General features: G+C 43.0%; 1 protein-coding gene across 3 annotated transcripts in view; it reads right to left on the bottom strand.

Moving 5' to 3' along the window:
- The window catches only part of stpg1 (sperm-tail PG-rich repeat containing 1), a 46,240-nt gene that overhangs the window by 14,920 nt on the left and 9,097 nt on the right, over positions 1-22,223 (bottom strand). The window contains exons 2-5 of one of the 3 annotated variants that reach the window (XM_055656306.1): positions 21,975-22,103; positions 14,757-14,835; positions 11,866-11,987; positions 776-877 (exon numbers count right to left, since the gene is read on the bottom strand). In XM_055656306.1, the coding sequence (XP_055512281.1) occupies positions 776-877; positions 11,866-11,987; positions 14,757-14,835 (303 nt within the window). In that variant the 5' untranslated portion in view covers positions 21,975-22,103. Of the gene's footprint in view, positions 1-775; positions 878-11,865; positions 11,988-14,756; positions 14,905-21,974; positions 22,104-22,223 lie in introns of all 3 variants that reach the window. The other 2 variants (XM_055656304.1, XM_055656305.1) reach the window with 2 other exon arrangements.

Raw genomic sequence — 22,223 nt, forward strand, 5'->3', positions numbered from 1 at the left:
CTTGTCCAAAAGCCTTTTAAAAGCCTCTTTGCAGCTGTGCATCTCCACAATATCCTCCCACTCCTTGTCGAAGCTGCACTGGCCCTGATGGTATATAAGAGCCTGTGGTGTAAAAAACCTCATCCACTGTCTCTCAATATCTCTGACAATCACAGACATTTAGAAACACTTGACAACAGTGAATTTATTATGATTAAAACTTGCACTCCCACAAAACTACTTTCTACTCCTATAAATTAACTCAAAAATAACATCTTATTTGAAATAAAGAAAACAAATGATTTATCTCGTCTTATCTTTTTACTGAAGGTTAGCAGCCCATTACCTAGACTGGGGTCATGCAAGGTGTGCCAGCCACGGCTGGAGTAAAATGGACGGGTCGGAAGTACATCCAGTCCCTTGTTTATTTAGCTAAGGGATTCTCCTGGACTCTGCGGTGAGCCAGAGTCAGCGAGAGCTCGGGTGTAGACACATCAAATCTCCAGCATGTCCTTCAGTTCTGCATCACATGACCATCAGCGTGACCTTGCCCATTGTGGGAAAATAAAACTTAATTCACACTAATTGAACGAACCCTTTCGACACAAAAACCCGAGCAATCTGTGGAAAATATGCCTGCGTTTTTATTTAATAAAGGCACCTCTTTGACTTTTCCAGGAATAACTAATCATGTGTGGACCAGTTAGCAGAGGGTAAAGCTTGACACGCAAGTGCTTAATATTTTTTTTTTAAACGGGAGAATTGCATTAATATGAGAAAATATATAAAAACTTACTTTGGATGCAAGTCCACCCATTCCTCTTTTGGAGAAGGAGGTGCTGAAACTTTCAAGTGGCACGTGAGTGTAATCATATGTACCTGGTCCTGGGTTTTCCCTCTAAATAAAAAGTTAATATTACAACTTACTGAAATCCACAGCATGTATCTCACTCACTAACCTGTATCACATAAGGTGATTATAAAATATTATATATGTGCCCAAAATCAGACCTTTCTGTATTCCTGCTATTTAATGTTTCTCTTTTCTTCTTCTTCTTCTTCTTCTTCTAACAACTTTATTATTTTTTTACAATATAAAATACCGCGTGTCTTCAAACACTGTCAACTGATTCTTCACTGTCCCTAATACAATGAAGATGATGTTCCGTCTGCAGTTCCGTGCGTCTACAATGAGGATGGTGATTGTTTAACACTTAATTTCAACTTGGACAATCAGATCCAGATGCACTACGGATCGCTCCATTCCAGGAAGGGTGTGGAGACTTTGGAGAGGGTGCAGTGGAGGTTCACCAGAATGCTCCCTGTATTAGAAGCCGTTATCTACAAGGAAAAACACAAGGAACTGCATATGCAGGTTTATTTTTTAAAAAGCCACAAGGTGCTGGAGTAACTCAGTGGGTCAGTTAGAATCTCAGGAGGACATGGATAGGTGCCATTTCGGTAGCAACCCTTCTTCAGAATGATTATAGTGGGGGGTGGATGAGAAAGCTGAAAGAGAGGCGAGGGTGGGACAAATCCTGGCCAGTGATAGGTGGGTACAGATGAGGCAGATCTTGATTATCAAATGGTTGGATAGAAGCCAGAGATGAAACGCCAAAAGGTTGTGAGATAAGGAGATAAGGAGCATGATAGATAAAACCAGAGGAAGGAATACAAGTGGAAGGGGAAAGGGAGAAAATTGGTGCGCATTCATGTGGGGCACAGGGAAGAGAGAAAGAAAAAAGGAGGAGGGGGGACAGTATTTGTAGGTTAGTGACCTAAAATTGGAGAATTCAATATTCATATCGTTGGCTTGTAAGCTTTTCACCTCTGGCCATGGTCAAACCATTTGCCAATTAAAACCCCATCACCAGTGTCCACCCTTCACTTGCCAGGCTTTGTCGCGCCCCAACCTCTCTTCCATCACCCCTCCTCTGCCCCATCCACATAAGTCTTGCTTGACAGATAAATACTTCGCCCAACTTTCCAACGGGAAGCAGAAAAGGACATTCCTTTTCACCAAATGCAATTTCTTGAAAATGTAATTGTATCTTTAATGGCTGAAATTAATAGAGAAAGATTCAGCACAATATATTCCATGGGTGGCTTACAACCTCCAATTGAATTGAATTCTCCAATTTTAGGTAACTAACTTACATGCACCCCCCTCCCCTCTTAACCCCCTTCCCTGTGCTCCACCTGGACTCACACTAATTTCTTCCCTTCCATCACCCCTTCCACCTACATTCCTTCCTCTGGCCTCACAATTTGTGCCTCTTCTGTCCACATCTCACACATTTTGTCTTTTCATCCCTGGCCTTTGTCCAAAGATCTGTCTATCAACACCCCCCCCCCCCCCCCCCCCCTCCCTCCTCACACGTATCCACTCACCAGACTTGGCCCCGCCTCTCTTCCACCTTTCTCCCCCTCCCCCACCAGTCTGAAAAAGGGTCCCAAACCAAAACATCAGCTATCCATGTTCTCTGGAGATACTGCCTGAACCACTCCAGCACTTTGTGTCTTTATTTGTAAACCAAAATCACATACATACATGTACAGTAACAGAGAGAGAGAGCTGGCAGAAGAAAAGGAAAATGCTGATAACAGGCGTGGGAGATAGTTAAGTGAGCTGAAAATTGTCATGAGTGCCAGGATAATGTGGGAGAAGGGATAACCCTCTGAGATGGAGAGGAGTTGTCATAATTCTCCTGTAACATTGAGGAAGTCCTCGGATGCGGCGCGGTGGCACAGCGTTAGAGTTACTGCCTCACAGCGCCAGAGACCCGGGTTCGATCCTGACTACGGGTGCTTGTCTGTACAGAGTTTGTACGTTCTCCCCGTGATCTGCATGGGTTTTCTTCGGGATTTCCAGTTTCCTCCCACACTCCAAAGACGTACAGGTATGTAGGTTAATTGGCTTGGTATAATTGTAAATTGTCCCTAGTGTGTGTAGGATAGTGTTAGCGTGCAGGGATCGCTGGTTGGTGCAGACACGGTGGGCCGAAGGGCCTGTTTCCAACCAAACTAAAAGTCCATTCAGCCCCTAAAGTTTATGCAAAGCATTCCCATTTCCTTCACTAATTTCCCTCTAAACCACTCTTTCTCATGTTCCCATCAACTCATCCAAGTTTTCCGGCCACGTACCCACACCAGGGATAATTAGCCTGAAGGCAAATCTCGCGGACATGAGAGGACAGTGGAACTCCTGCGGGTACCCACAGTCACATGAAGAATGTGCAAATCACACTCAAACACAGGTCTCCAAAGCTGTGTGGCAGAGGTTCCAATTGTGTCAGTGTGCTGCCTAATATTAGTAATGGTTTCATCTATCGTCAGTTGGCAAATGTAGTACGCTGTACCTTTAGCAAAAATTGGGCCTATTTTACAGACGTTTTCTTATTCAATCCCTAACATGGTTTCTAACATGCACGAAACTGGTCAGCTCAAGTCCCTTCATTGTGGTATGTTTCGCCATCTGGTGGCTTACACTGCATGTTACTCTGCTCCTCATATCGAGAACAATGATATTAATGGCATAGAGTATAGTAAGATGTGTAACTACCTAGTCTGTTCGCATGTGATGACTAATGTGCTGGCCACTAACTAAACACAAGTTCAAGATTACCACTGGTAGCTAGTTGGATACTTAGGAACTCTCTGCATTTTTGGCCATGCTGTCATCACAGAATTGTAGCGAGATACAGCATGGAAATGGGCCCTTTGCCCACTAAGTCCATGATGGCCATCAACTATTTATTTACACTAACCCTAAATTAATCCCAATACATTTTTACCTGCACATTCTCATCAACTTGCCCCAAATTCTACCACGCAAGAGACGATTTACTGAGACCAATTAACCAACCGAACCGCGTCTTTTGTGATGTGGGAGGCAACCCGACAACCTGGAAACACATGCAGTCGCAGGGAGGACTTGCAATCTCCACACAGACAGCACCCGGAAACAGGACTGAACATGTGTCTCTGATGCTGTGAGGCAGTGGCTCAACAGGCTACACCACCCTGGTTCCATCCTTGGTTACCCTTGATTTCATGTCATAAGTGATAGTAGCATTAGGCCATTCATATGTGATAGTAGCATGAGGCCATTCGGCCCATCAAGTCTACTCCAACATTCAATCATAGCTGATCTATCTTTCCCTGTTAACCCCATTCTCCTGTCTTCTCCCCATAGCCCCTGACACATATCACCTGCAGAGACATAATCCACATCTCATGTCTTCTGCTTGTGTGGTCCCCACCATAATTTCCCAAGTTCATTGCAAGGACAACCAAACCAATGTCAGTGTTCCCTCTCAGACCAGCATTCCCAGCAACTTCAGCTTCATTGCAGAAGACCCTGGATTTAAGAATGATATACTTCTAATTTGCAATTGTGGATCCAATGTAGCTAATGAGACCATTGTGGGTCTGCAGACCCTTCCACAGCTGAAGTATGGATGACCGGGTTTGTTGGTAGCAGTTTGTAAGTTGTGGTGCTCTTTCTACCTTATACACTGAGCCTGTACACAATCCAATGCATGGCATAAAGGTTCACAATAACAACCCAAATACTCCGTCTCCACTTTGGGTGGTTACCCACCGGATATCCCCAGGAGTCAGATTTCTTCAAGAAAGCTTTGAACACATCGCTGAATCTTTTTATCTGTCCCCTGGCAATCTCTTCCCACGACCTCTCGGAAGTCGGTCTTTGGGTTTGCAAGTAATGTAGTCTCGGTAATATAGCTGACCGAGGGTAACCTCAGTGCTGGGGACGTTTGCCTGGGAGAGGACATTGGTCAGCTTGTCCTTGCAGTGAATTGAAAGTATTTTGTCAATAAGCGAGTTCGGTATTCCGAATAATGCAAGGAATCACGGGATATGTCAAAGGTCATTCGTGATAAAGTAAAAGGGGAACGAAGCTCTGGCTACATAAACTGTATATAAATTGTCAAGTATTCTACCAATTAATTAATCTAGAATTCTGTCAACTCAATAGCGGACAGGCGTCGTTATTTTATGAACATTAATTTGATCTTATTTCTATCTCACTTCACAAACCCACCCTCTGGAAATCCGCAGAACCTCAGGCACACGTTCCAACCCAGTCCTTTCATTCTTCAGGTTAATTTCCTCATCTCGTTGCTCCTCTATTTCTGACTGAAACCTTACCATTTAGCTCTTCCATTACTGCCCTTTAGACACCCATGTACAACAATTTCAGCTCTGGAAGCCCAGTGAATAAGACATAAAAAGCAACATAATCATGATAGATGCTTCTGAAAATGTTACGTTTACATTGAAGAGCAGAGGCTGAAGTATTGACTCCCTCTGCTCCGATGAACATGACAGATTGGGAGAATCAGACAGGAATGATAATGACTGATGTGAAGCCTTAAGTGGAGAAGGTTTTAGATCAGTCACAAGCCTCTGGATAAAGGCTATAATGCCCTTCACCTGCCCCTATTTCCTTCATTCTTTCTTACCTTCTTAACCTACACCCTTGTGAAAAATTGTTTAATTTGAGGTTTGAAAGTTCGAAATTTTGCAGATCATTGTTGCAAATTTGTTTGATCATTTTACTGCACAATGCATTTGGGAAAGGGGTATATCTTAATAAAGCTCAGATAAAAGATTGGTAGCGGTGTGGAATGAGCTCCCAGTGGAAGTGGTGGAGGCAGGTTCATTGGTATCATTTAAAAAGAAATTGGATAGGTATATGGATGAGAAGGGAATGGAGGGTTATGGTATGAGTGCAGGCAGGTGGGACTAAGGGGAAAAAAATTTGTTCGGCATGGACTTGTAGGGCCGAGATGGCCTGTTTCCATGCTGTAATTGTTATATGGTTATATGGTTATTGATAAAATGCAAATGAACTTTGCATTTAGTTTTGCTCAGAGGATTAATAATGAAAAGTAGTTCATTATCCAGTTTCAGAAATTTAAGGCACATCCTCAGTTTTGGAAGTCAGAGGATCTGGATTTTCCGGAACTAATTGGTGTAGCATGTTTCCTTCAGTTGTTTTGAAAACGGGGGCAGAAATCTGAAATGAAAAACAGAAAATGCTGAAAATACTCAGCAGGTCCAACTGCATCTGCGCAAAAGAGAAGCAGAGTTAACATTTCAGGTCAAAGAGCATTCATCTCTTTCCTACCACAGATGCTGCCTGACCTATTAATGGTTTCAAGCATTTTCTGTTTCAGATTTCGAGCATCTTTATTTTCAGGAGCTGAAATAAACACTACAGTCGACTTTCTAATGGAAAAAAAATGTTATGATTGGCATTCATTAAAGTTTTTTATGCAAGAATTTTGTGTCTTGATATCAAGTGATCAAAACAACAGCTTATTCAATTTCCTGGAAATAAACTTGATGTTTCACATGTCTGTCAAATGCATAAACTGTCCACCTGCGCAAAATCTAGTGAAATAAATAATATGCTCTTTTTTGATAAGAAGACAAGATTGCTATATTCTTGGTTTCTTGGTTAATTGATCCTCCAAAATATTCCAAATGGAATTTAAACTGGAGGTGGTGGAGGGAGGACTTGCAAATCTAAGACTGAGAACAAGACACCGGTGGGAGATGATGGGTCTTGTTTAACTGCGCGGTCCAACTTGCATACAAACTATAGAGATTAAACTGTGACTTTCTACAAGTTCCATTGTTATCAATCCATGCTCATTTCACCTTAAATATCACTATTTTGATACTGGAGAGACCTGATGTCGGAACATGGAACATGGAAGAATTTTTTTAACAGCAGCATATATGACTTGTAAGCGAAAGACGTCTTTGGGAGGAAATACGTTTTTCATTCCTCTGCATAAAATAAAGTCCTTCATTGTGTCACAGCAAAAAATGCTCCTGTATTACATAATATGTAACTATATATACATATATTTACAAAACTTAAAGTGAAGAAAATACAAACCATTTCTCTTTTCGTCTTCCAAATTTGATATTTTTCCCCCTAGAATTTAGCTGTCATTTCTAAGCATTGCTGAAAAAAATGCAGCAAGCTGTCTGGAACACGCAGCTATTGAGGGCAACTGTTCATTGATAGACGCTGTGGAGAGCATTGCTGAATCAGGTCAACAATATTGTTGGCATGCATTGCCTTCATCAGCCATGGAAACAGATAGAGAAGTTGGGACATTATGTTACAGCCCGACTTGTCCATTCTAAGCAAGTTGCACCAACTTAGCTAGTCCCGTTTACCCTTTACCCGCTAAACCTTTCCAAATGATCATTAAATATTGTTACAGTGTTACAGTTGCTCCTCAGAGATTGACAGACACTTGTAAGTACGGTGCCAAGTATTATGGGGAGAAGGCAGGAGAACGGGGTTGAGAGGGGAAGATAGATAGAGGGTTTAGAGGGTTAAAGGCCAATCGCGGGACTAGCTTAGTTTAGCTTAGTTTGGTTTAGAGATACAGCGTAGAAACAGGCCCTTTGGTCCACTGAGTACGCGCCAACCAGCGATCCCCGTACACTACGCTGGGACAATTTACAATCTTTACCAAAGCCAATTACCTACAAACTTGTACGTCTTGAGTGTGGGGGGGAAACCAGAGCACCCAGGGAAAACCCACGCAGTCGCAGGAGGAACATACAAACTCAGGTACAGACAGCACCCATAGTCAAGATCGAACCCAGGTCTCAGGCGCTGTAAGGCAGCAACTCTACCCCTGCAGGGATAAAGTTGCAGCCTTATAGTGCCTGAGTTTAATTGGGGCAATTCGGGGAAATGCCCAGCTCATTGGGGCAATGTGGTCAGCATGAGCAAGTTGGGCTGAAGGCAGGGCCGGATAGAGGCCCTAAGCACTTAAAAGATTTTGGTGCCCCCATATATATGTAATTCAAAATATAAACAATAATAAATTTTTATTTTTCAAAATGAAACAAAACTACCAGTAAGATGGAAAATAATGTTTATTTTTGTATACTATGAACCACTTTGAATATTATTTTAGCAAGTTTAAAGTGATTTATTTTGTGCCGTAAACCATTTACCATTTCTGTGGTGCCCCCCTTCCCTTGATGCCCTAAGCACGTGTTGGTTTTGCTTAATGGTTAATCCAGCCCTGGCTGAAGGGGCTTGTTTCTGTGCTGATTCTAACCTGTGGCATCATATATTACATCATTAGTTAGATCTGAAATGCAAAGGTTATGGTATTTATTTAAAGCTGTGTGTGACACCCCTAAATCAATCCAAACAAATCTTGAACTCTGACTAGTTTCTATAATGTAAGTGTTAAGGAGGACCCTTGCCTCTGACATTGCGTTGCCACTCTTTGAGGTAGGAGCAGACCCTGGGCGGGAATGAACTGGAGCAGAGAATTAATTATTTTGTTCTTGCCCCCTTCCTCAACCAAGGTGGCTGCCTCCCACGATGAGTATCTTAGTGCTTGCCTTCATCAAGCCAGACATGTTCACAGGTTAGCAACCATAGTCCCGCAGTGATGCTTGACATACTTTAGATTTCTATAGCCATCGGCTTACTTGTAAATTAACATTCCATGGGATTTAGTAACACAGTTAGTTAAACCAGTGGGCAGAAAATTGGAAGTCATAGAGCCCATTGTTTGGGTGCTACACTATAATGTGAATGAAAACAGCATCCAAAGCATTGGTGCGTACGTGACTTTAACTACTTTAACGTTAACTGTGGAGTCTGTAGCGTGGAGGCTGTGGGCCTGGAGCTCAGCCTGGACCTCAGCCTGAGGAAGGATCTCGATCCGAAATGTCACTATTCTATTCTCCAGAGATGCTGCCCGACCCGCTATGTTACTCCAGCTTTTTGTGTCTACTTTTGGTTTAAACCAGCATCTGCAGTTCCTTCCTACACATAACTTTAACCACTTACAGGTTCATTGCTGGTTGAGTTTTTCTACTTATTGCTGTGGTTCAAATCTGGAAGACCGTGACCATTTTAAGAGTCACTGTGCATGTTACAATCCTTTCCCTGGAAGGCAATAATCCAAATTATCCTAGCGCGAGTGCAGATTGAATCTTCTTTCAATGATTAGACATTGCTTGTGTTGCGGTGCAAGCTCTGATATCTCAGATGCTGCATCCAGGTTGCATCCACAAACCTGTGAAAGTGATTGGCACAACGATATACACAATAAGCTGGAATAATTCAGCGGGACAGGCAGCATTACTGGAGAGAAGGAATGGGTGATATTTCGGGTCGAGACCCTACTTCAAACTGGATGGTCCTCAAGTTTTGGACAAAATCTTGCTCTAACGGTGCAGTCTGCCTCCAAACTCGTTGGGGTTAATTGTTTAACTTCTGGCATGTGCACCATGTAACAAGCATTTCTAAGTGCATAACGTCAACATTCTTTGGTCCACAATTGTAATGAATCCTGTTGCAATCTCATTGTTTAGTACTCTGGCACCAGAGAAATCCTTGACCCTGTGCTAACTGAAAGTCATATTTGCTCTGTGTCTACCACATGCAGATCATATCTCTGTGCTATTCTTTAACTGAAGTGTCAATATTTGGTGGTTGTGAGCTTGAAGTTAAGAGACAGCGTGTCTACATCAATCTTTGTGCTAGTCCTTCCATTGCCTTATTGAACAAATTCTTGAGCATCTGAAAGACAAAGCCTAAAGGGCCTGTCCCACTTGGCATTTTTTTCGGCGACTGCCGGTGTCATATCAGTGTCGCCAAAAGATTTTGAACATTTCAAAATCCAGCGGTGACAAAGAAAACATTGCGACACTTGACAAAACACCGCGCATCATATACGTCCTCACGCCGCATCACACCGCAACACTTTCGGTGACCTGATATGCCAGTCAATGATGCCAGCAGTCACCGAAACAATCGCCAAGTGGAACAGGCCCTTAAAGCTGCAATGAGAGGAAGGAAGATCCTGCTCAAGTTATCTGCAGCTTGTAAATCAGAACACATTGTGGATAGGGTTGGAGTAAGACATAGAAATGAGGACTAACAAAGAGGCAACAATCATCTTTGAAAATGTGATCCATGTCTTTGACCATGCTCCCGGCTATTGGTATTCCAGTCACATTTAGCACCTCCATGCCACTTTTTAGGGCATGCAGGCACCTTGCAGCCTCTGATTGAGAGAGACACATAGGCTGTCACTCAATGCATTTAATGATGTGAATCTCATGGTTGAATGACTCCCAGTGTGTGCTAGCTGTGAGTAGAAAGAATGAGGCTTGTAATAGCCTACTCGCTGTAACCTTTGATGCACTTACTAATCAATAACCTGCCAATCTCTTCTTTATAAATACACAATATCTTGGCCTTCACAGCAATGAATTCATTATTCACCACCCTCTGGTTAACTTCTCATCCCAATTCTAAAGGTATGTCCATTTACTCTAAGGCAGTGCGCTTTCGTCCCAGAGTCTCCCACTAGTTTAGTTTAGTTTAGAGATACAGCGCGGAAACAGGCCCTTCGGCCCACCAAGTCTACACCAACCAGCGATCCCCGCACACCAACACTATCCTACACATATTAGGGACAAATTACACTTCTACCAATCCTATTAATCTACAAATTTGTACGTCTTTGGAATGTGGGAGGAAGCCGAAGATCACATGGTCATGGGGAGAACGTACAAACTCCGTTCAGACAGCACCTGTAGTCGGGATCGAATCCAGGTCTCGGGTGCTGCAAACACTGTAAGGCAGCAACTCCACTGCTGTGCCCATGATCCCTACTGGAAACATCCTCTCAACATCCACTCTATCTAGACCTTTCATTATTCAGTAGGTGTCATTGAAGTCCTCCAGGGCAGCATGGTGGTGCAGCGGTAGAGTTGCCAGAGACCTGGGTTCGATCCTGACTATATGTGTTGTCTGTGCAACGTTTGTACGTTCTCCCTGTGACCGCGTGGGTTTCCTCTGGGTGCTCCGGTTTCAGGCCCAGAACTATCGAATGTCCTAATTGATAAGAGATTGGTGGCAGAGTTGAAGATTGTGGCAACTTATTCAATGTCGGATATGATCGCTTGGGCAACTTCTTTCGTGATAACATCCGTGCTTCTTGGAATTGATTTTCATAGAAATGTTGCCCAATTACTTTGGGAGCATCTATCTGCAGACACTCTTGGCCCGATTTATATCGCTCCTAATTTTTACCTCCTCCATCCATCAATGCCTCCAGTGCTGTGCCATAAGACCTTGAAGCCTGTTCCCCCTGTGCATGCCATCCTACACTGGCTTCCAGGTAACATGGGTGCACATTGGTGCAGCGGTAGAGTTGGCGCCTTATAGCACCAGAGACCCAGGTTCGATCCTGACTATGGGCACTGTCTGAACGGAGTTTGTATGTCCTTCCTGTGATGATCTGGGTTTTCTCTGGGTGCTCCAGTTTCCTCCTACATTGCAAAGACGTGCAGGTTTGTAGGTTAATTGGCTTCTGTAAATTGCCCCTAATGCATAATAGGATACACTGGTTCTATGTTATCCAGTTTTGTATGTGCCATCATTGGTCGGCATGGACTCGGTGGGCCGAAGGGCCTGTTTCCAGGCCATATCTCTGAAAAAGAGTAATTTCCTACAAAACCACTTGCTCCAGCCACCATATACTTCCCCTTTAACGGGTGCTGTCTATCCTTGACCGGAGCCAACAAGTCAAAGGGTGCTACTAACAAAAAGTATAGTCAGTTTGGATGCTTGGAGAAACATTAAAATAAGCAGGAAGCACACCTTGCTGTAACACCATGTCCATTAATCTGGGTTGTATAATTTACCCATATTTTGTTTTCTTCTCATAAACATCGATTTGATCTGACAAAATGAATATTACAAACTTCATGACTGTAGGATTTCTTGTATTAACAACTGAACTTTGACGAGTAAAATCTCCAGTGAGACTCAAGAAAATGCAAATTTGTTACCTGGTTTAAATCATCATCGAACCTTTTTGCTCGAGAACCAAACCCTTTCTTCTCTGAGATGTCACACACCACAGTTTGATATTTGGTTGGTATTGTTGAGGTGAATGAGGTGCTTTGCCATCCTACAGTGAAATAAATGCAAATCAACAATGGAAAATCTATTTAATTCATCAACTAGCAAAATATATCCTTCCAAGGAATCAGGATTTATTATAACACTGCTGTTTATTATAACATTTATGCCTGCTATTGGAACAGACGTCTTAGATCTGTATTATTCATTGATCGATTGAGATACAAAACAATTATCGCCACCGTACTAAACTATTATGACAAGCAAATACCTTAATGTATTTGCGTGTCATCAGTTGCAAACTATTTACCTAGGATCAAGTGAAGTACATGTAATTGAAAGTGTACTGATACATCTTAAGCATTAATGGAATTATAATACAAACTGTTGAAAGGATGTGGATCCGTTGCCATTAAATGTAATGCAAAGCTTTTGTCTACAGATAAGTCCTGACTAACTGCTTATTGATTGATGATGTTCAACTATTACCTGCTACGCTTTGTTCTTCCCTCCCCTCTTCCAACTGTCTTCCCCTCCCAACAAACAGTCTGAAGAAGAGTCCAGACCCAAAACATCATCTATCCATGTTCTCCAGGAATGCAGCCAGTACTGCTGAGTTACTCCAACACTTTGCGTCTTCAAATCTAAACCAGCAGACGTTAGACGTTAGACTGAGATAAGGCAAGGAAACAGGTCCATCTAAGTCCACACTAACTATCGATCACCCATACACTGGTTCTATATTCTATGTTATCCCACTTTCACATACTACACAATCGGGTCTTTGGAATGTGAGAGCAAATACCAGAGCAGCCAGAAAAAAAACCCACACGGTCACAGGGAGAACGTACAAACTCTGCACAGACAGCACCCATTGTCAGAATTGACGCTGTGAAGTATCAGCTCTACCACTGACAGAGAAAGTGGGTTAGCAATTTCTGCTGTCAAATGTTCTATTCTTTGGGCCTGGGTCTATTGCTCTTGAAGGTCTTTAGTCATGATTTTCACTGCAGCAGAAGCATCCCCATATGATACAACTCATATTTTCTTTGGTGGCCAGGTAGGTGAAAGTAGCACTCATCGTGGAAACTCATGTGAACAGGTGACCTGCTCCACTGGAACATCATTGCAAAGAAGGTAACCCGGCTCTGGAGCTGGGCCAACCAGCCATCTCGTTGAAACAAAGAACCCCTTTCTCACAAAGGGTGGTACGTGTAAGGAACAAGCTGCCGAGGTAGGTAGTTGAGGCAGGTACAATCGCAACATTTAGGCAGGTACATGGATAGGACAGGTTTAGAGGAATATGAGCCTAGTATTGATGGGCCATATTGATGGGCCTAGAATTTTATTGACCTATCTGGGACACATGATAATAAACTCTCTTGAATCTTGATATGTTGGTCAGTGTGGGCAAGTTGGGCCGAAGGGCCTGTTTCCATGCTGTAAGACTCTATGACTCAAATAAGTCTCAAGAAGGGTCTCAGTCCAAAATGTCACCTATCCATGCTCTCAGGAGATGCTGCCTGATCTGCTGAGTTACTCCACTTTGTGTCCTTCCAGCCACCTTGTTGCCAGTTCAAAGAACTGTTTAACATTCAAAAGAGGATGACTTTCTTATCTACTCTCATTGTGAATATGAATCATGTGATGAAGTTGTGCATTCATCCTGCAATATAAACATTGATATAGCTCTTGGCACAATGCTCAAAAACAAATGCAGCTATTCTGATTTTATTATTAAGTATCGGAAGGAACTACAGATGCTGGTTCACACCAAAGATGGACACAGATTGCTGGAGTAACTCAGCTAGTTAGGTAACATCTCTGGAGAAAAACAATAGGTGACATTTTGGGTTGAGGCATTTCTTCAGGGAAACTCGAGTTTTTTTAGTTTATGTATTAAGTATTTGTTTTGCCTGAGCATCATTTTAGATTTAGTTTGGTTGATTAATATGCCATTTATTAGTGCAACCCCTGTTTTAACACAATCTGTATGTAATATAAGCTGAGCTTAAATAGTTTCCACGTCAATAACAGCCAAGTGCAATCCTCTCGGTGACTGCTTTATTAATAAGCATGTCAAGGCTTACTGGGAGAAGGAAAGAGAATGGAGTTGAGAGGGAAGGATGGATCAGCCATGATTGAATGTTTGGACTCGATGGGCTGAATGGCCTAATTCTGCTTTTATAAATGATGAACTTTATCAGAAGAGAAGAAGATAGTATCTTATGAAGAAATGTTCACTTAGATTTGTCCCTTCTTCTTTTGCACCGATCAGGATGATAGTTTACACTGTAAATGACACTATAAATGAGCATCTCTTTTACAATAAACCAAAACCAGATTTTTATATTTGGTTTGAATAAATCTGACCCAATGACCCAACCCCAGCTCTTGACCCAAAGCGTTGCCGCGAACGGGACGATTCAAGCTCCGCTCTGTGATCTTCCCTTCACGAGGACATTTCCCTCCTCCAATCATCGCGCTCTATCCTCAGTCCTACCCCCCTCTGACCGACACCTCCCTCCTCCAATCATCTCGCTGAATCATCATGGTTCCCTCCACTGCCTGCTGACCGATGTCTCTCTCATCTCTCTCAAAACATGGGGGGGACGTGTTCACCTGTTTCCCCCCCCCCCCCCCCCCCCCCCCCCCCCCCGGATTGGATTTCCGCCCATACGACTACCACATTAGAAAGTCAGCAGTCTATGGCAGATTAAACCAAGTTTGGACTGAGAATTTCCAATCAGAGGGCTTTGGATACCGGGCATAAAACAAACAAAATAACAATGAATAAAGCCAACATCTTTAGTATTACCTCTACTGGGATCTCCTTTTGGTACGTATGTAAATATTTTGTGTTCGGGCTTGTGAATTTGCTTGTTCCGAGGCTCCATCTGTTGGATATAATCCACCATAATGTACTTGATGATAGTCAAAGTATTCCAGTCTCAGATTGTGGACATCTAATCAGACAAAAGCAAGAACAGAAGAACTGATTGACCTGTTCATATATTTTAGAACTAATAACCTCCTGGTGACTTCTCCGTGTTAGCTACCAAATCTCGCCCAGGGGTAGAACGAAATATAAGGATTGACAAATTTAAGATTCCTATATTCTCCTTGCAATTGCTTCCAGTAGAACAGCATCAGCCGTAGTCTGGGATAAAATGTACCTGATATAACAAGGGTCGGTGGAAAAGAATTAGCCTGGGATAAAAATAAAAACAGAATTTTACCACAAATGTTCTTTGCAGTCAAGATGGCTCAAGAGTGTCACAGGAGGCCACTAGAGTTTATTAGAAAAAGAAGATATGCAGCAGCTGTCTGTCTTTTCACCGTTTTATTTTTATTTTTAGTTAGTTAAAGTGTTTTGTGTGGGGGGCGGGGGAAACTACCTTTCAGGGTCCCTACCTGGTTGGAGAGGCAGCTTTTCTCCGGGCTGCAGCTTCGACCTGTCCTCGCGGCCTACCAGCGGGCCTGGAGCGGCGGTTCCTGTCGCGGTCCGCCCAGAACCTCGGCTTCGGCGGCGGCACAGCGCTGGAGCGGGCGATGCCTTGCCTGGGTCGCCGCGCTGGAGCTCCCGTGAGCTGAGACCGCCGGGCAAAACATCGCGGAGCTGCGGGACTGTGGAGTGGCCAGCTGCGGGCGGCAGCGCCGAACTTTACACCGGGAGCCTGGGATCTCGCGACGAGATCGCCAGTTGTGGAGCTCCAAACGGCGCGGCCTTGTCGGCTTCTGAAGCCGCGGCCTCCAGTACGGAGGCGGCTGTTCCAGGGTTCCCAAGCCGCTGTGAGGACTCTCCTGACGCCGGAGCACCACCACGCAGCGAGAACGGCCAGGAACATCGGGCCTCCGTAGAGGCAACTGTGGAGGCCTCAATAGGCCCAACTATGGGTGAACTGGGGTTGGGGACTGGACTTTGTGCCTTCCCTCATGGTTGGAGCCATTGTGGGGGGATGTTCTTTGTGTTTAAGACTCTCATTGGTGTTATGTAGCAATGTTACAAAATTTTGAGATTTTAAAAATCAAGTCTGCAATTTATCCCATCAGATAAAGCATAACAATAAGTTTAATTTGACACCAAATTCACTTTCATATCTCAAGTATTAAAAAAGTTATGGCCATTTTCATACTCGGAAATTAGCATCTTGTTCCCTATTGATTTTCAATGGACATTACAAAAAAGCTGTGTTCTTGGATAGTCAAAAGCCCATTTCTTAAGGAAAGATTAACATTTTTAAATGGCCTAAGTGTCCAAAGATTATTCACAAATAATTCACAATATAACATGATTTTTATATCTAATTTACATTAATTTATAGGCCAAATGGAAGGAATTTAGTGTTCAATTGCTGTAAATAAATGCCCATTTAAATCGGCTTTCTAGTGGGTTCATGTGGAACGCGCTGGTTTAGAACGTTGACATCGCGCTGGATTAGTGCCCTCAAATGCCGAGAAAAATACTGCGGGATATAAAAAGCCCAAAATGAACTACTCGCTATAGATAACTTGATATACAGGGTTATATATATGCCCCATTTAATGTAAAAATAAGGTACATACCTTTAATTGTTTGCTTTATAAAACCCTGGGGCTGCGAGAGGTTGCGGAATGAGACAGTAATTTAAAAACTATTAGAACTATATTATCGAGGCCTATAAAACTAATAATACCTTTTGCGACCGGGTCTTGCAGCGATTTTTCGTTAATGATTTACTAGGCTGAACATCTGCGATTAGAACAGCCTAGTAAAAATCGCGTTTTAAACCCGCCCCCTCCAAACAGCGCCAAAATCGCGGACATGGGCTGAGGGCAGATTCCCAATGACGATACACCTAGATGTATGTGAATGTGACTAATAAAAACCTTTGAATACCTTTGAATACTTTGATATGGGTTTGACCCCACCCTTTTGATTCATGCAAACAGGTACTAATCTACAGGGGCAGCAAGTTGGAAGTGAGGTGCCTGAATTTCTCACTGGCCAGCTGCAAAACTGCACTAGTAATTGTGGCAGGGGGTTGTATAGAAACCCACACTGATGACGTGAAAATATGCTTATTTTAAAAATATACGGCCCAGTTTCAGCTCACAGCTCCAACAGAGTAATTACCACTGCACCATCTCCCTCATAGAAGGACGAGAGGGGATCTTATTGAAACATATAAGATTATTAAGGGTTTGGACACGCTAGAGGCAGGAAACATGTTCCTGATGTTGAGGGAGTCCAGAATCAGGGGCCACAGTTTAAGAATAAGGGGTAAGCCATTTAGAACGGAGATGAGGAAACACTTTTTCACACAGTGAGTTGTAAGTCTGTGGAATTCTCTGCCGCAGAGGGCGGTGGAGGCCGGTTCTCTGAATACTTTGAAGAAAGAGCTAGATAAGGCTCTTAAAGATAGCGGAGTCAGGGGATATGGGGAGAAGGCAGGAACGGGGTACTGATTGTGGATGATCAGCCATGATCACATTGAATGGCGGTGCTGGCTCAAAGGGCCGAATAGCCTACTCCTGCACCTATTGTCTATTGTCTATTGTCCCCTCACTGGTATGACCTAACCCCCTAACCCTGAAACCCCACCCACTGATTTCCCAACGCCAGCCTTCACATCTCCTCACATCCAGGGCCATCATCACTAATCTCAACCCTAAATCCTAGATCCTGCAAACCTTGTCCACCATCACGCCTGGTCTGATCACCCTATGTTGATTCCCAATCACTGCCCATCTCATCCTCCAATCTAGATGGTTTACCCCCAACTGCTGGACCACCTTCCTTCATGAACCCCCCCAAATTGGTCCTACTCACAACCTCAATTCCCATTGCATAATCTACAATAACATCGGGTACTATTACAGAGTACTATACTAACATATCTGTTGTGCTGCATCAAGTAAGAACTTAATTGTTCTGCTTCGGGACATATGACAATAAAACGCTCTTGACTCTTGGCCTCAGGCCCTTCTCAACATACTAGCAGCCGACCAAAAGGATCAAGAATCTGAGCAGGGCAACATCCAACAACACCTCCGTGGCCACCGGTCAAACTCTATGCTACTGTTTTGTGAATCTCTCATTGAGTCCCACACGTCCATTTACTCCGTCTTCATCATATTCAGAGGTTCTCCAACAAAGGATCTTAGACCTGAAATATTAGCACTGTAACCCTTTCCACAGATGCTGCCTGACCTGTGGGTGTTTCCAACATTTCCTATTTGCATTTAACACACCGCTAGAACTATACAGAAGCATTAAGTAACAAAATAAAGGTTTTTTTTAAATAAGTTCCTATTTGTCCCTCACTTCCAATCCCTGCACCCTACCACCTGAAACCCCACCACCCTCCATCCACCCAATATTAAATTGTGTGGTCATTTGTTTTTCCCCCCCAAGGTCCATATCACTTACATAGAAACATAGAAAATAGGTGCAGGAGTAGGCCATTTGGCCCTTCGAGCCTGCACCGCGATTCAATATGATCATGGCTGATCATCCAACTCAGTATCCTGTACCTGCCTGCTCTGCATACCCCCTGATCCCTTTAGCCACAAGGGCCACATCTAACTCCCTCTTAAATATAGCCAATGAATTGGCCTCAACTACCTTCTGTGGCAGAGAGTTCCAGAGACTCACCACTCTCTGTGTGAATTTTTTTTTTCTCATCTCGGTCTTAAAGGATTACCCCTTCATCCTTAAACTATGACCCCTTGTTCTGGACTTCCCCAACATCGGGAATAATCTTCCTGCATCTAGCCTGTCCAACCCCTTAAGAATTTTGTAAGTTTCTATAAGATCCCCCCTCAATCTTCTAAATTCTAGCAAGTACAAGCCAAGTCTATCCAGTTTATGGTTTATATGGACACTAAGCAGATCTATCCTCTGGAAGTCAGACCTCATGTCAAACCCAGAGCCTTCTGGCTGCAACTGCTATAAATGAAGACCTACTTTTGCCACGACATCAAAACTAGATACAGTACCTTCTGACTGATGTAGCATAGCCCAGATCAACCCAACATTCATATTCCTGACTGCAAAAATCACTATTTGCCTCTGTAAACAACCTCCAATTAGTTGTAATGAACCCTTTCCCTCTTCATTGTGTTGGTTTTAGGAGGTATGTATTTAATAAAATCTCATTCAAAGTAACTGAAAACCCGACAGCATCATTCCAGCGACCCCACCCAGATCTACAAACTTCAATCTTTTGGTTGCTGCCAGGTGCAATTCTGGAAAACAAAACATGGGGCCCAATCTAAAAATTGCTTATTCATTTTGTTCAAAACTATTATAGTCAATGACTCCCCATCTCCCCAGCTTATTTCATGTCATTCAGCTTCTTTCAAGCAGAAATATTTAAATTTCATTCAATGAACAGCAGGAAGTACTGTAAATGTGCATCAACCATAAATATAGCAGAGGCTTGCCACAGTGGGTCTCTCCCCTCATTGTTTTGTTTTTATGCAAAGTAAATTGGTGCTCGTGGGGGATTAAGCCGAGAAAAACATCTACTTGAGCAGTTCTAAAATTACGACACAAGGTGCTGACCTGTGCTAAATATTTTTCATTCCTGTAAATACTTATCTTTTTGAATCCCTGAACCGAGTTGAATGATGAAAGCTTTTGATTTCTTAGCTAAGGGAACTTTATATTCATCGTTGTAGAGGCAATTACATACATTGAGTAAATCCACACTGCTGTTTTGGAACCTAGATGGAACTCTCTCCCGGATCTATAGTTTAGTTTTGTTTAGAGATACAGTGTGGAAACAGGCCCTTCGACCCACCCAGTCCCACCTACATACTAGGGACAATTTACAATTACACCAAGCCAATTAACCTACAAACCTGTATGTCTTTGGAGTAAGGAAGTAAACTGGAGACCCCGGAGAAAACCCACGCAGGTCACTGGGGGAATGCACAAACTCCATACATAGAAACATAGAAAATAGGTGCCGGAGTAGGCCATTCGGCCCTTCAAGCCTGCACCGCCATTCAATATGATCATGGCTGATCATCCAACTCGGTATCCTGTACCTGCCTTCTCTCCATACCCCCCCTTTAGCCACAAGGGCCACATCTAACTCCCTCTTAAATATAGCCAATGAACTGGCCTCAACTACATTCTGTGGCCGAGAATTCCAGAGATTCACCACTCTCTCATCTCAGTCCTAAAAGATTTCCCCTTTATCCTTAAACTGTGACCCCCTTGTTCTGGGCTTCCCCAACATCGGGAACAATCTTCCTGCATCTAGCCTGCCCAACCCCTTAAGAATTTTGTAAGTTTCTATAAGACAAGCACTCGTGGTCAGGATCAAACCTGGGTCTCTGGTGTTGTAAGGCAGCAACTCTACCACCTGATCAGGGTGCCGCCTCTAAATGGGCGTTTGTTTTCATGATCGGACTGTTGAATGGGACTTTGTCAAATGTCTACATCAAATATTCTGCCATCATTGACCTCCTTTGCTATCACCTCAAAAAAATCCAACTTTGTATCGAGGCCTAGATAAAGTGGATGGAGGGTGGATATTTCCAGTAGGGGGAGAGTTGAGGACCAGAGGAAACAACTTCAGAATAAATGAACAAACCTTTAAAATGGAGAGGAGGAAGAATTTCTTTAGCCAGATGGTGGTGAATCTGTGGAATTCATTGCCAAAGTGGAGTGGAGATTGATACCTTCTTGATTAGTAAGGGTGTCAAAAGTTACAGGGAGAAGGCAGGAGAATGGGGTTGCAAGGGAAAAATAGATCTGCCATGATTGAATAGCGGAGTCGACTTGATGGGCCAAATGGCCTAATTCTACTCCTAATGCCTTGTGGTCCTAAAGCTTGAAGCACTGATGTTTGGCAATTGGCCTTAATGCAAATTTGTTTCTCACTTTCCCAATTGACAAATGGTCTTCAGGCTGAAATGTTGTTTGTTTCTCTTTCCACAGAGGTGCCTGCTGTGGTTTCCCAGTATTTTCTGTTTCTATTGTCTATTAATAATATAACTGCACCCCCACAACTAAAAGATCCTCATTACAAAATGATAGTAGAGCATCAATGTTCTGAATATTCTGGCAATTGTTTCTTCAGTCTGAAGAAGGGTCACGACCCAAAACATCACCTATCTATGTCCTCCAGAGATGCTGCCTGACTGGCTAATTTACTCCAACACTTAGTTCTAAGCTGGATTCCAGCATCTGCAGTTCCTTTTGTCTGCAAATGTTTCTTATAGTTCCCACAAAGAGCATATTGATTTCCTTGCGAATTAAGCTAATCAATATGATGAATGGGAAGCTACAGTCAGTCCAAACCCAGCCATTGAGCTGCAGTACACAGATAGTGATTTTGTATGGGCACTTGCGGAGCTGAGCTCCAAGACATCATAAGCTCATCCACTGAAGTGTACGGGAAAAGGCACACAACACCAAATATTCACAGAACAATTTCCCCAATAGCACAATGCTAGATTCACAATGTTAGATGATGATGAAGAAGGATTATTATAACTGCACCAGCAAAGACGTTGAATGTCTGAGGAAAAGGGTGTTCAAATCAAGAGCGTAAACCTGGCAAGAAAATGTATGGTTCCTCCCCTCCTGTACTTTGCTGAGTAATAAACCACTCATAGCAAGGGAAAAATACTTCTTGCTTTAGCTCTGCAAAATTTTCCAAACCTATTGAGAGCATCAGAGAACCAATGTCAGTGTTCTCTCCTTGGTCAATAATCCTTTCATCAAGCTTGTAACTACATTCTGATTCAGATGGGCAGGCCATTTCATCTACACATCAGTCACCAAACTCCAGGAACAGGCACATTGTTCGACGCTTCATCACCGCAAGAGAATACCAGTGAGCAAAGGAAACGATTCAAGGATTCCTGAAAGCCCTTTTGGTAAAAGTTAACATACAGTACATAGCCCAAAACAACGCCAAAATCAAAAATGGAGCATCTGGGATGGTGCTGAGAACACATAAAACTGGAGAATACCAAAAAAAACACACTACCAAACAACCCACACATCCACCCAATGAAGAACCTTCTGTTGCACCTGTAGCTGAGTTTGCAGGTCTCACAGTGGCCTCATCAGCCTTCACATTCCTCACAGAACTGGAGTGAAAGCAAATCATTCACCATCCTGAAGGACTGCTTGAGAAGGTCACGGAAGAGGATGATGCTTCTTCATCAAAAGGAAAAGGAAATAATTAGACTTTTTTTTTGCTTCGTTTTAGAAATCGCAACACATTATTCACATTTATCATCTAATTTTTGCAGTTAACGAGCATAACACAAGAGGGAG

Source organism: Leucoraja erinacea, chromosome 26 (genome assembly GCF_028641065.1).
Source record: "Leucoraja erinacea ecotype New England chromosome 26, Leri_hhj_1, whole genome shotgun sequence".
Taxonomy (NCBI): Eukaryota; Metazoa; Chordata; class Chondrichthyes; order Rajiformes; family Rajidae; genus Leucoraja; species Leucoraja erinaceus.